A 14861-nucleotide genomic window follows, 5' to 3' on the forward strand; every position below is an offset into this window, starting at 1 on the left:
TCGGGTAAGTGGCTCTTCAAAGGGTTGGAGAGATAGTGGAGCGTTAAGGGTGATTGTAAGGATTTGAGGAGTAAGGGTGACTTTTTGCAATATGCTTATTACCAGTTTACGATGTGTATCATATGTGATTTTTGTCACCCTGATACACTAACATTTAAAAAAGTAACTTTGGGGGATCCCTGGGTGACTCAGCAGTTTAGCGCCCGCCTTTGGTCCTGGGCGTGGTCTTGGAGTCCCGGGATCAAGTCCCACACTGGGCTCCCTGCATGGAGCCTGCTTCTCCCTCTGCTTGTGTCTCTACCTCTCTCTCTCTCTGTCTCTCATGAATAAATAAATAAAATCTTTAAAAAAAATAAATAAAATAAAAAAGTAACTTTGATTAGCAGCTTCTTTATAAAAATTTGTTAGGCAGGTTCTGGCTTTCTGAAATGGAGTACACTGGTCATTTAATTTCTTAATGCCTCAGGGATATCATTAATTATTATTACTCAGGATTGCAGTATTGCTGGGGCCTTTGAGTCCTCTTAGCATCATTTGTTCTGGTATTGAATGGGTTTAGCATACTTTGTTTTTCTAGGCCTTCTTCCTCTGTGCCGTTTGTTTTATCAAATCATTTGATACTATTATTTAAGGATCTTTTTTCCTTCAAAGTACTTCATCATTGTATAGTTTTAAATTGTTGGAGGCCCCTTTAGGAACAAATAAATATGTATAAGTGAGTTAGGCCTTTTGTGAATCAAAAAATCCAAACCAGGGAAAAGCCATTTTATTACTTCTCCCATTTAGTGTGTGGGACACCTATATTATGTTTAAATTGCCTCCTAAGTGATTTCATGAGCTTTTTCCATATGTAGGCTATTGAATTAACTCCAGCAAGTCATAAATCTTTGGGGGAAGTGTGAGGGGAAGAGGATTAGAGGAGAAATACTTAGTATCTGCTATAAATTTATATAGGAAAAAAATCTGTTTTTAGTCTCTAGCCTTTGTTGCTGTTAATGTGTTGGTAATGAAAAAAGAGATTTTTGGTAAGTTAGAACTTAAAATTGAAGGCTTTTTTTGAGTGATTAATTATAGGTTTGTAACTGGACATTTAAACCACTTTATTAATCTTGCAAATCTTCAGCTTAGATTTGTTATATCTGGTTATCACAATCAGATGGAAATGCTGTTTTTCTCCCTCATCTTGCTGAGCTTTCAGATTTTGAAGCATGGTGTAATTTACTCTGAAATTCAGTGGTTATTTTTTTCTCCTGGGAGCAGGCATATTTAATTACAGAAAGCTATTTGTAATGGAATCACTTTCTGCTAATACCTACCTAGGACTTTTTCAAAATTCTGATCATAATTACACTGCTGGCAAGATAAACTGGTGGTAATTATATGTGGAATTAACTAATATGAATAAAATTCCCTGCAAAATGCACCTTGGACACTTTTCATTTGCTATTCCTAATTTGTAGTTTTAGGAAGTGTCTCTGTTGGTGGTTGAATGTGACCAACATTTTCTTTTTTTTAAAAAAAAGATTTTATTTATTTATTCATGATAGAGAGAGGCAGAGACACAGGCTGAGAGAGAAGCAGGCTCCATGCAGGGAGCCCGATGCGGGATTCGATCCCGGGACTCCAGGATCACGCCCTGGGCCAAAGGCAGGCACTAAACCACTGAGCCACCCAGGGATCCCAGCGTTTTCTTTCTTATGAGCCTGAGAACCTTGTTACTAGAAGAGTTGGCAAAAGTTATGATTAGAAAATGTCAGGCATTTGAGTCTTTCTCAAGGAATGAGTTCTTTCATATGATCAGCTTTTTCATAGAAGAGTTAACCCAAGATACCACAGTGTACAAAGATGCTCTTCAAGCTGTAGGTATTCTTTCTTGCCTAAGAACTAAAAAAAAATGTTATAGGAACTTACAAGTGTACATTTTTCTTAGCTTTAAAATGAAAATATCTTAATGAGTACCTTGAGAAATAGTTTATTCTTACAAATTAGGTTACTTGTTTTTATTGAGTTGAATGTCACTGAGAAAATTCTTGTTGCATTTTAGCCACTAACATTAACAATCTAAATATAGTTGAGCAGCCCAGAGACGGCTTTCTAATATTTTTAGATTTTTGCCATTTTGAGTATGATTCTTGGATACCAACTAACAAAAATATGAATGGTAAAAGGATACACATATTGAGTTGTTACTGTTTAGAAAGCAATCAAAGGCATACTACTTTATTGCTGAGGACACTGCTATAAAGTCATGAGGTCTTTAATAAATAACCTGAATATCTGAGGTCTTAGAAACTAATTCTGAAGCTTAGTGATTTCATGTGGCTGCTGCTATTTTAGTCAAAGGCATCCCCCTCAAATACAGAAATTGTGAAGGTACACTGGGATGTTAGCATTATTTTGTGATTGTAATGTAATTAACCTATTCTAGTAAGCTCAATTAAGTGATAAATCTATTTTATAAATAGGTGTTACAAAAACCAATTGCTGAAGTACAAACTGGGCCTACTTTCTCCACTCTCTTTGTTGTGGAGGGCTAGATTCTCCTAGAAAAGAGGGCATACTAGGTATGATTGGTACATAGTAGAAAGACTCGGTAGTGGCCCAGGCATCAAGGTTATTTTTTGGCTGGAATACTTACTTTCTGAACTCAATGGATAGCTAAAGAAACATACTAATTATACTAATACTTAAAGGATTTGCCCTCTACTTTTTTTACAGAGGATCTGTGGGAGTAGATCCTAACCTTCTCTTTATAAGTGAGTTGTGAAGGAAAGGAAGAATAAGGAAGAGTCTCAGATTTAGAGGGGCATTATTTCAGCCCTCATCTAGGTTTATTTAGCTTCTCTTACTTTCATAAAGTCTGGATCAGGTGAATTAATTCTTATAAGATTCTAACCTCTTCCTAGAAGCTTCATTATTTTAATGCCCATGGTAGTGACATTTCGTCTGAGAGGAGTTTAACTTTTATTTTCTCAGCTATGCATGTCTTACAGATGGATAAAATGAAAGAAGTGACAGGAATTGGTTTGTCTCTTGGAGACAGGAATCTGGGCTGTTCTATTTTAGTAAGTTCCTATGATTCCCATAGGGTGAACATCTCACATTTTGTAGCCCTAAAAGTTATTATACTTAATGTTGTATATGATTATTTAACTAATTTTTAGGGGTGATTTTGATTGTGCAAGTTTTATGGATTATTTAGAATGGACTCTTGGTGTTTACTGCAGTTAGAATCTGAAGTCAGTGTATAAAGGCAAAGAATCACTCTTAAAAGTTCTCTAGCTCATAAAAGACAATATAAAATCTTTTATGTACACACACACACACACACACACGCTCACTCCTGAACATTAATTCATATACACATTTAAATTGGAGAGTCACTAAGCTAAAGTCAAGTCTTCTCTAAGAAAAAAGTATACAGGTGTATGTTCACCTCATTCAGCTTTAAAAATGGTGGATAGGTGGAGAGTTCTGTTTCTTCTCTGTAAGTTTTACTTCATTCTGTTTTAATATAAGCTACTTAAGTCTTAATACTAATTTTAGTTTATTGTGAGGATTATAGGAACTTACTGAGTTTAGTTTTTCTTTAGGATAAGTTCTGAAGTTAGTTGGTTAAATTCTAAGCTTAGCCATTAAAACGATTTGTGATGCAACCTGCTGAGTTATTTTCTATTGTCTGTGAGGCCTTTTTGTGTGGCTGCATTGAAATCCTTCTTTTTTTCATAAATACTTTTAATATAACTATTTAGTTTAACTTATTTGTCTCCACATTCAAGTTTGCCAGACCAGCCATTGTATAGGTGGGCCAACTTGATGGCAGTAGTCTTGTTCCTTGTGTAGACATCATAGAAGTAAACCTTGAGTCATAAAAACCTAATTCAATCTTATCTTTCCCTGCTAACAAAGGAAAACACTGATAAATAGAACAATTTATTAAGTAATTTGTAACTTTAAAAAGATTCATATTCTTGGTTAACTTCTTTTTTTTTTTTTTTTTTTTTTTGGTTAACTTCTTTAAGCAGTTAGTATTAAATATAACATACAGAGAGTGGATGTGCTAGGAACCTGAAGATATAGGAAACACAGTCCTTACCTTCAAAAAGATTGCAGTCTGGAGGCACCTGGGTGGCTCAGTCAGTTAAGTGTCTGACTCTTGGTTTCAGCTCAGGTCACAATCTCTGGGTTATAAGATTGAGCTCTGAGTCAAACCCCTGTAACAGACTCTGCACTCAGCGCTGAGGCTGCTTGAGATTCTCTCCCTCTCCCTCTCCTTGCATGTTCTCTCTCTCTCTCTCAAATAAGTAAAATCAAAATCCTAAAAAAAAAAAAAAAAATTACAGTCTGGTAGTAAAATCTGCCTATTTATACAAAGCAATTTAGATGAGAAATTAGGTTCAAGATGGTTTGAGTAGAAAAGTCTTCATGAACATCATACTTTAATAGATACAGTTGAGCTAGGAAAAAATTGGTGAAAATATTTCACAAGAAGGAAAGGAAAATGAGTAAATTTCAGGTGCATGAGAGTTTTGGGGGATGATAATTTAGCCATGTTGACATTGAGTTTAGTGTTCTTGCTAGAAGAATAATAAGAGGTGAAATTTGAAGGCTAGAGCTGAACCTCAACATTTCTACAACATTTCATTGCATGTTAGCTTTTTTGAGCCTGAGTTTACTCATCTATTGAATGGCATAATAATAATGCCTATCTTTTCTCTTAACTCCTCTGAACCCCATAGCCAGTCATATCTAAATTCTACAACTATAGTTCCTTTGTTTTTAATCCAAGCAGAGGCCTTCCTGAGTAGGGGCATGAGTCATTAGAGAACCAGTACCATATTCTCCTTACACTCTCGCTGTTCCAGCATCATCATGGAGAGAACAGGAGAACAAATGCATCCTCCATAATGTCACCAATATCCTTCATGCCCTTGTCTTGGAAATTGACCCTTCCATCTCAGTGATGATATTTTCTGATTGGCAGAGCTACACCAGTGTCTCCATCTGCATGGCCACACATATGTTTGGATCCCATTCCTTTCAATCTTTTCAGAAATACGGTGCCATCTACTGCTATTCAACATAGTACTAGAAGTCCTAGCCTCAGCAATCAGCCAAAAAAAAGAAATAAAAGGCATTCACGTTGGCAAAGAAGAAGTCAAAACTCTCCCTCTTCGCCGATGATATGATACTCTACATAGAAAACCCAAAAGACTCCACCCCAAGATTGCTAGAACTCATACAGCAATTTGGCAGTGTGGCAGTATACAAAATCAATGCCCAGAAGTCAGTGGCATTTCTATACAATAACAGTGAGACTGAAGAAAGAGAAATTAAGGAGTCAATACCATTTACAATTGCACCCAAAAGCATGGGATACCTAGGAATAAACCTAACCAAAGAGGTAAAGGATCTATACCCTAAAAACTACAGAACGCTTCTGAAAGAAATTGAGGAAGACACAAAGAGATGGAAAAATATTCCATGCTCATGGATTGGCAGAATTAATATTGTGAAAATGTCAATGTTACCTAGGGCAATTTACACATTTAATGCAATCCCTATCAAAATACCGTGGACTTTCTTCAGAGAGTTAGAACAAATTATTTTAAGATTTGTGTGGAATCAAAAAACCCCGAATAGCCAGGGGAATATTAAAAAAGAAAACCATGGCTGGGGGCATCACAATGCCAGATTTCAGGTTGTACTACAAAGCTGTGGTCATCAAGACAGTGTGGTACTGGCACAAAAACAGACACATAGATCAATGGAGCAGAATAGAGAATCCAGAAGTGGACCCTCAACTTTATGATCAACTAATATTCGACAAAGCAGGAAAGACTATCCACTGGAAGAAAAAACAGTCTCTTCAATAAATGGTGCTGGGAAAATTGGACATCCACATGCAGAAGAATGAAACTAGACCACTCTCTTACACCACACAAATATAAACTCAAAGTGGATGAAAGATCTAAATGTGAGACAAGATTCCATCAAAATCCTAGAGGAGAACACAGGCAACACCCTTTTTTAACTTGGCCACAGCAACTTCTTGCAAGATACATCCATGAAGACAAGAGAAACAAAAGCAAAAATGAACTTTTGGGACTTCATCAAGATAAGAAGCTTTTGCACAGCAAAAGAAACAGTCAACAAAACTAAAAGACAACCTACAGAATGAGAGAAGATATTAGCAAATGACATATCAAATAAAGGGCCAGTATCCAAGATCTATAAAGAACGTATGAAACTCAACAGCAAAGAAACAATCTCATCATGAAATGGGCAAAAGCCATGAACAAAAATCTCACAGAGGAAGACATAGACATGGCCAACAAGCACGTGAGAAAATGCTCCTCATCACTTGCCATCAGTGAAATACAAATCAAAACCACAATGAGATACCACCTCACACCAGTGAGAATGGGGAAAATTAACAAGGCAGGAAACAACAAATGTTGGAGAGGATGTGGAGAAAGGGGAACCCTCCTGCACTGTTGGTGGGAATGTGAACTGGTGCAGCCACTCTGGAAAACTGTGTGGAGGTTCCTCAAAGAGTTAAAAATAGACCTGCCCTACGACCCAGCAATTGTACTGCTGGGGATTTACCCCAAAGATACAGATGCAATGAAACGTCGGGACACCTGCACCCCGATGTTTCTAGCAGCAATGTCCTCAGTAACCAAACTGTGGAAGGAGCCTCGGTGTCCATCGAAAGCTGAATGGATAAAGAAGATGTGGTCTATGTATACAATGGAATATTACTCAGCCATTAGAAACGACAAATAGCCACCATTTGCTTCGAAGTGGATAGAGCTGGAGGGTATTATGCTGAGTGAAATAAGTCAATTGGAGAAGGACAAACATTATATGGTCTCATTCATTTGGGGAATATAAAAAATAGTGAAAGGGAGTAAAGGGGAAAGGAGAAAAAAATGAGTGGGAAATACCAGAAAAGGAGACAGAATATGAGAGACTCCTAACTCTGGGAAACGAGCTAGGGGTGGTGGAAAGGGAGGTGGGCGGGGGATGGGGGGATGACTGGGTGACGGACCCTGAGGGGGGCACTTGATGGGATGAGCACTGGGTGTTATTCTGTATGTTGGCAAATTGAACACCAATCAAAAAAAAATACGGTGCCATCTGAAACTTCATTTTTCTTTTTCATTCCCCTGTTCTCACCCTTCTTCTTTATATTGTATCCTTTCTGTTAGTAGGTCAATAGGTTCATGGGATGCCTGGGTGGCTCAGCAGTTGAGCGTCTGCTTTCAGCCCAGGGCTGCATGATCCTGGTGTCCTGGGATCAAGTTCCGCATTGGGCTTCCCTGCAGGGAGCCTGTTTCACCCTCTGCCTGTGTCTCTGCCTCTGTGTGTGTGTGTGTCTCTCATGAATAAATAAATAAAATCTTTAAAAAATGTTCATGTTGTTTTTGTGTTATATATACTGTACCATGTTATATGTTATATATAATCTATCCTGCCTTTACCATTTTTCTCCATCAATTTCCTCCCTTCTTTGCTAAATTTCTCTTAAGAAGTACTGACATCTACTTAACCTATTTCTAAAATCATATCCTACTTACACCTCAGCTCATTCCAATCTAGCTTCTACCCCCCCATTACTACTTGAGTGGTTTCTTTGATATTTCTGAAGCATTCACTCACCAGTTTTTTAAAACCCTTTGGCTTCTTCAATGTGTTCTCTTCATTTTCTATCTGTGTCTGGCTATTTCTTCTCTGAATGGCTTCCCCTTAGATCACGGACCAAGGGAATGATGTTTACTCTTACCACTTCTATTCAGGATTGTATGGAACTTGTAGTGAATAGGGGCAAGAAAAGGAATTCAGAGGCATTCAAATTGGAGACGAAGAAATGAAACTGTATACGTGGAAAATCTCGAAGAATCCACAAAAAAGGCTCCTAAGACTAATAAATGAGCTTAGTACAAAACTATTATATAAAAAATTTAATTGTATTTCTATATTTTAGCAATGAACAACTGAAAATTTAAAAATAAATTAACGTTAAAACATTTACAACAGCACCCAGAATATTAATACCTAAGAAAAAGTTGAACAAAATTTTGCAAGGCTTGTATATTGGAAACTATAAAAGATTACGCATTATGTGATATCACTTACATAATATTTTACTTAAATGAAAAAAATTTATAGTAGTGGAATCATAGCTGTCAGGGGTAAGGTTGGCAAGAGAGTGTGATTATATAAACAGATAGCATGAAGGATTTTCTTTGGTGAGATGAAACACTTCTGATTGTGATAGAGTTTACACTAATAGATGTATGTGATAAATTTACAGAGAACTATACACAAAGTACATTTAAAACTGGTAAAATCTGAATAATGTCTATAGTTTGTTTAATCGTATTGTACCAATGTCAGTTTCCTTGTTAACAGTAGTGTATGTACCAATGTCAACTTTCTCATTTTGATAATTGTGCTGTGGTTATGTCAGATGCTCTCATTTGAGTGAAGCTGGGTAAAGGATAGCCAGGATCTCCGTATTATTTTTGTAACTTCTCTGTGATTCTAAAATTATTTCAAAGTAAAACATTTTTTTAAAAAAAAGACACTTAAGAAAATGGAAATGAAAAAGCAAGCCACAGACTTGAAAAAATACTTGCTTAACATCTGATAAAGAATATATATCCAGAATATGTAAATAAGTACTTAAAAATCATATTTTTAAATGGGCACAAGTGTTAATTAGCTACTTCATCAAAAAATGTAGCATATAAGTCCATGAAAAAATGCTCAGCATCATTAATAATTATTAGGAGATGCAGATGTAAACCACTAGTATACATAAAATTAAATGGCAGTCACAAGAATGTGGAGCAAGTAGTACTCTCTTACTTCGCTGCCAGGAATTAAAAAGGTATGGCCACTTTGGAAAACAGTTTGGCTGTTTCTTACAAAAGTAAGCATAGGACTCAGCATCCCCCTCCTAAGTATTTACCAAAGATGTATTGGGGGCAGAAAGTGTGAATGTTTATACTAGTGTCATTTATAATACACTTCCAGACTGACAACAGTCCAAATGTCCAAATGGTACATCCACACGATAGAATACCATTTGGTAGTACAAAGGGATGCAGCACAGATCAATCTTAAATGCATTAGGGCAGTGGCACCTGGCTGGCTCATTCTGTGGAACAGATAACTCCTGATCTTGGGGTTGTGAGTCTGAGCCCCACATTGTAGAATATTATTTTAAAACTTAAAATCTTAAAAAAAAAAAAAAAGGCAGCATTAGGGCAAATGAAATAAGCCAGACATACAAATTACATAATGCTGTGATTTCATTTATATGAATTTCTAGGAAAGATACAGCTAAGCAGTTCATTGGTTGCTAGGGGTGGGTGGGAAGTAGAGGGCAGGGTTTGACCCATACACATTTTGTGGTAATGGAATAATCTACACCATGGTTTTGGTCCTGGTTATAGGATTGTGTACTTTCATCAAACTGATCAAATTGGACAGTTAAAGTTGGTGAATTTACTTTGCATGTAATATTTGTTCTGCCTAGAAAGCTTCCTTCTCTTCATGCCTGATTAACTCATATGCAGTGTTTAGATCTTGCTCAAACATCACAGCATCAAGGGAATTTTTTCCTGAGCCCAGACTAGCATAGTCTTGTCTCTTTTAGCATCCTGCCCTATCTCTTCACTGCTCTTATGACAGCCATATTGATACACAGGCAGATACTAAGCAACATAAGGTCTCTTTATCTGTCTTAACTACAAGCTCTCTTAAGGGGCAGATAGATGCTGATAACTGTTGTGTTTATTGTACCCAGCATAGAGTTTGATTCAGGTATGCCAATATTGTCAACTGAGAGTGAGTAGAGTTTTCTATTTCCTGTTTGTGGGAGTGGCAGCTGTGGCTTTTGTGGAGGGTATCACTGTCTGGGCCTACCTACTTAGCTCTGGTACTTTACCTGCCATACCTGCTTTTTGCCTGGGGAGCTGTATTAGCTATCATCACTCAGCTGCTGCCACAGCTTAATGTAGACTTCTGTGTGTGTACCTTGGGCACTCCTGATCCCGGGCCATTCTGTTCTGGGAACAGAGAGAAGCCTTTCCTTACTATTTGGAGGCTCTGTGCTACCCCTCTGACCATATGTGCATATTACCAGAGACCATTATTACAGTCTCTGGGCCCTAGACAGACCCTGTTTCCAGGATAAGTCTGTAGAATATTTGATGAGGGACCTGGCACCCAACACCACTTCTCTTCCTCCTTTCACTTCTCTTTCTCCTTCTTTTCCTCCTCTGGTAGACAAGAGGGAATTCAGGTTACTTTAGGAAATTGGTCTGGGTAACCAGTACTTGTATTTGTCTACTAGCATATCTTAAGTGTTTAAATCGTTACCAGACTTTTTTTTTTTTTTTTCAGACTTTTTTCTTTAAGCCTCTGGTCTGTCTGCTTAGGTGGAATTAATGACATTTGTCATTTCAGACACTTCTTTTTGGAGTAATACATAACTGGTTTAGTTACTGATTTTGGAAATGTTTCTCTGGTCCTGCTCTACTGTATCCAAATTATCTGACTTCTCAGTTGCTTTCAATTTACTTATCTAGATTTTTAAAGATTACAGTATTTGGACTTTTTTGTTTAGTTTCTATTTAATACCATCGTATCTAAGAATTCATTATTTTTTATTTTGTCTCTTATCTGGATTAGTACAATAGCTTACTAGTTTTCTAATTCTTGTTCCCCCTCCTCTTGTAATGTAGTCTCTCCAAGTAGCATCCAGGGAACTGGTCAGGGACTTCTTGCTTTCCACTTTCCAGTGCCTTCCATCCTACTCTAAGAATTCAACTGTTAGAATCCAGTTCATGAGCTTCTACATAATCTGGCCCTAGGGCCCAACATAGTGCCTGAAACAGGTTAGGCACTTAGTATTTGTTAAATTGATTTCTTTGCATTCTAAGTGTTACCAGAATTTTGTTTTTGTTTTTGTTAGCATTGTCTTAAAATGCATGTCTTATACATACATGCACATGGACAGTAATTCTTAGACCTCACTGGTTTCTTGGTTCATTGTGGGATGTGGGGAGTGGTTTGGAGCTGTCTTGTTTGCATTTTGGAATAGACCACTTTCGTCTAGTAAGAATGGGTAATAGGTTTGTCGATAAATACAACTCCAATAGGTGGAAAAAGACTTCCTTGGCTTATAATCAGCATGTGGTAAAGAGCTGTGGCCAGAACTTAGATTATGCTTTTGAGGCCCCACACAATTCAGAACAGTATTGTTTTATTTCACATCCTAATATGCTAAATGCTTTTTTCTATATATTTTCTTATTTTTAACTTTATTTTATATATTTCTTTATCTTATATTTTCTACCCTGCTTTTCATCCTTTCAACCATCATAACCTCAACATCTGCATTATACCTGGATGTTGCTGGTGGGGGTCAGGAGCTCTGTTATGGTGATAGCATAACAGAGATCTGCTCTGTGTTTGTTAGGTAGGGGTGACACATGCTAACTAGGCTTACTAGCCTGCCAGTTGATTTCTTCCATGCCATGCTAAATGAGATTGTGAATGAGTTTTGAATAAAAGTTTATTGATTTCTCACAAAAATTAAGGTTTTAGTATTTTATAATAAATACATAAAAAGGACTGGTTTTAAATTTTAAACTATGGAAGTGACCTTAAAGGCATGTTTAGTTATAATTATTTGCTTTTTTTTTGTTTGTTTTATAATTTTCCAGTAAGTTAAGACACTAGTGACTTGTAACGGAGAAACTTAGCCTTTGTAAAAATTTTGTTCTGTTTTTAACTCTCAATCATCTCCTTAAGTATAGCAGATGCTAACCAACCTCCGGTATTTTTTTCTTTCTAATTGTGTTTTAATGAAGCAGCTCCTTTAACATGGTATAGAAATCTGTGTTACTATTAGTGAACAGAGTAAGGACTTGAATTTTAAGATTAAACAAATTCATTTTGTTAACATCACATTTTGTTCCATTTTGCAGCTTCTTGGTGAATATTTGGATGAAGCCATTAAATTAATTGTTTGCCATCATGAGCAGAAGCAAGCGTGACAGCAATTTTTATAGTGTAGAGATTGGAGATTCCACATTTACAGTCTTGAAACGATATCAGAATTTAAAACCTATAGGCTCAGGAGCTCAAGGAATAGTATGGTAAGTTTTTACTTCCAAAAATTAGGCAAAGAATCATTAACTGCCATCTTTTCTCCTCTTAAAATATATTTATCTGAGTAAATATTTAACTTGCATCAAAAAAATTAAGATAAAACTTAATAAAGTTTAAATTAAAGCTATAACATAGTAAATTGTTTTGTTCTGGGGTTGATGGTCTTTATTATTCATTAAACACAACTTTATAAATCAGCACTGCCATCTTTAAGTATAAATTATGATTAAATACTTGGTCATAAGCCATGTAAAGACAGATATCTATATCAGGAAAGGATAAGTGGCATGCTTGTTAATTCCATGTATACATCTATTCCCATAGCTAGTTGTTTAATAAGAAGCTTCTCTTAATCATTACTTTCACATTATAATGAAACTCTGGAATTTCAGAAATCTTATTTTGTACTGGGGGATGAAGTGAGCTGATACCTCATGTATGTGTTTCAGAATTCATATGTGTCTTTGAAATTTATTTACTGGCTAATTTCTACAAAACGCCCAGGCTTTATATATAGAGCAACATAATTTTTTTTAGATTTATTTATTTGAGAGAGAGAAAGCACACGTGCAGGGGAAGAGGCAGAGGGAGAGAATCTCAAGCAAACTCCCTGCTGAGTGTGGAGCTTAATGCACCCTGAGATCATGACCCGAGCTGAAGCCAAGAGTTGGATGCTCGACTGACTGAGCCACCCAAGTGCCCCAACATAATTCTTTATAAAATATAAGGGTAGAACACTTTTTGGACAGTTCTGCTAATGATTTTTAGATCACTCAATAAGCATAATAAGCTAGTGTTTTGAGGAATTCTAAGCCTCACTCAAACATAATTATATCTTTATTACCTCTTCTTGAACCAAATTTATTTCAGAATTATTTTTTAAAAATCATAAGTATTTATGACCCTGCAGGTCTCTCAGGTTTAGAATAACTCTTGCACATGTACATAGAAACAAACATAGGAGTATTCTTTGCAATACCATTTATAGTAGTAAAAATTGGTAATACCAGCAAGTCTGTCCATGAGAATAAAACAATGTGATATATTCATGTAGTGAAGTACTATACAACGTTTAGAATGAACTGGAGCGATGTTTCAACAAGAACAATCTTAGAAATACAGTATTGAGTTTAAAAGGAAGATGCAAAATATATATACATTATTGTACCATTTATATAGAGATTAAAATATGCAAAATAAGACCATATGCTTATTGATGCATACATATGTAGGAAAGTATAAAAACCATTAATAAACAGCAAACTCAGAATAATGCTTACCTCTGAAAATAGAGATAGGGAGGAGACTTTACCTGTGATAATATATTAATTTTTTAAAAATTCAGCATTTGGGGTACCTGAGTGACTCAGACAGTTAAGCGTCCAACTCTTGATCTCAGTTCAGGTCTTGAGCTCAGGATCCTGAGTTTTGAGTCCTGTGTTGGACTCCACACTGGGTATGTAGCCTACTTTAAAAAAAATTACCAATTATGGTAAAATACTAAAATCTAACAGATTTCTGTAATGGAAACAGTAGCATTTAGTCTCTTTCTGTTCTCTTGAAGTAATTTATAATACCAGAAATTAAAGAATTTGGGTAATTTTATAAAGTATTAGCTGGCTGGTTGTCATTTTAACTAAGCACATTTAACCAACCACAAATTAAATTTAAAGAAAATAATGTGGTACAGTCAATACAGGAAGGATTCTGAAAGTCAGCTCTTGGTTCAGATTCTAGTTTCATAATGTATTAACTTTGTGACTCATGGCAAGTTAATACTTCTAAGCCAGTTTTCTCACCTAATTTACATGGTTGTTGTAAGGAATATAGTATTTATAAACTTCTTAATAGTGTTTAAAAATGTTTTTTGTGGGGCGCCTGAGTGTCTCCGTTGGTTAAGTGTCTGCTTCAGCTCAGATCATGCTCTCAGAGTCCTGGGATTGAGCCCTGCTCAGTGAGGAGTCTGCTTCTCTCTCTCCCTCTGCCCCCCGACCCCCGTCTGTGTGTGTGTACACGCATACACTCTTTTATGTTCTCTCTCAAATAATTTAAAAAAATAAATTTAAATTTAAAAAAATGTTTGTTTGTTTTTTTTTCTGGGAGTGCCTGGGGTGGCACAGTTGGTTAAACCTCTGACTCTTGGTTTCAGCTCAGGTCATGATCTCCAGGTCGTGAGATTGACCCCTGTATCAGGCTCCGCCCTCAGCATGGAGTCGGCTTTTAAGTTTCTCTCTCCCTTTGTCCCTTTCCTGTGCATGTTTGCACACTCTCTTTGTCTTTCTCTAAAATAAATAATTAAAAAAATAAATAAAAAAACCTACTCTGTGTTACTTACCATCAGAATCAACTAAATAACTTAATTGTTTTTTAAATGCATTAATTTGGACCCCAGTGATAGTAAGATTCATAGAGGTCTGGTTTGGGGTCTCTAATTTGTGCACATTTAAGTATCAACAGTTAGAAATCTAACTTCCTTGGATACAAAGTGCAGCCTTCTCAGATACTGTTGAACCTTTAGAGTTTGCAATACTACTTTGGTTTAACAGATAAAATGAATTTAATGCTTAAAAATAAAACATACTTGATCTGAAACAGTCAAAACTTCTATTTTTTATGACTCCTAAAGTTTTTTTTTTAATTGAGGAGAACATATCTGTAAATACGACATT

At 36.1% G+C, this 14861-nt stretch overlaps 1 protein-coding gene across 19 annotated transcripts in view; it reads left to right on the plus strand.

Moving 5' to 3' along the window:
- Positions 1-14861, plus strand: part of MAPK8 (mitogen-activated protein kinase 8) — an 88794-nt gene that overhangs the window by 34303 nt on the left and 39630 nt on the right. For 15 of the 19 annotated variants that reach the window (XM_072739258.1, XM_072739250.1, XM_072739259.1 and 12 more), the window contains one exon: positions 12009-12179. The exons of the other annotated variants lie outside the window; for them this stretch is intronic. In XM_072739258.1, the coding sequence (XP_072595359.1) occupies positions 12058-12179 (122 nt within the window). In that variant the 5' untranslated portion in view covers positions 12009-12057. The remainder of the gene's footprint in view (positions 1-12008; positions 12180-14861) is intronic. 19 annotated transcript variants of the gene reach the window in all.

The sequence above is a fragment of the Vulpes vulpes genome, chromosome 15 (assembly GCF_048418805.1).
Source record: "Vulpes vulpes isolate BD-2025 chromosome 15, VulVul3, whole genome shotgun sequence".
Classification (NCBI taxonomy): Eukaryota; Metazoa; Chordata; class Mammalia; order Carnivora; family Canidae; genus Vulpes; species Vulpes vulpes.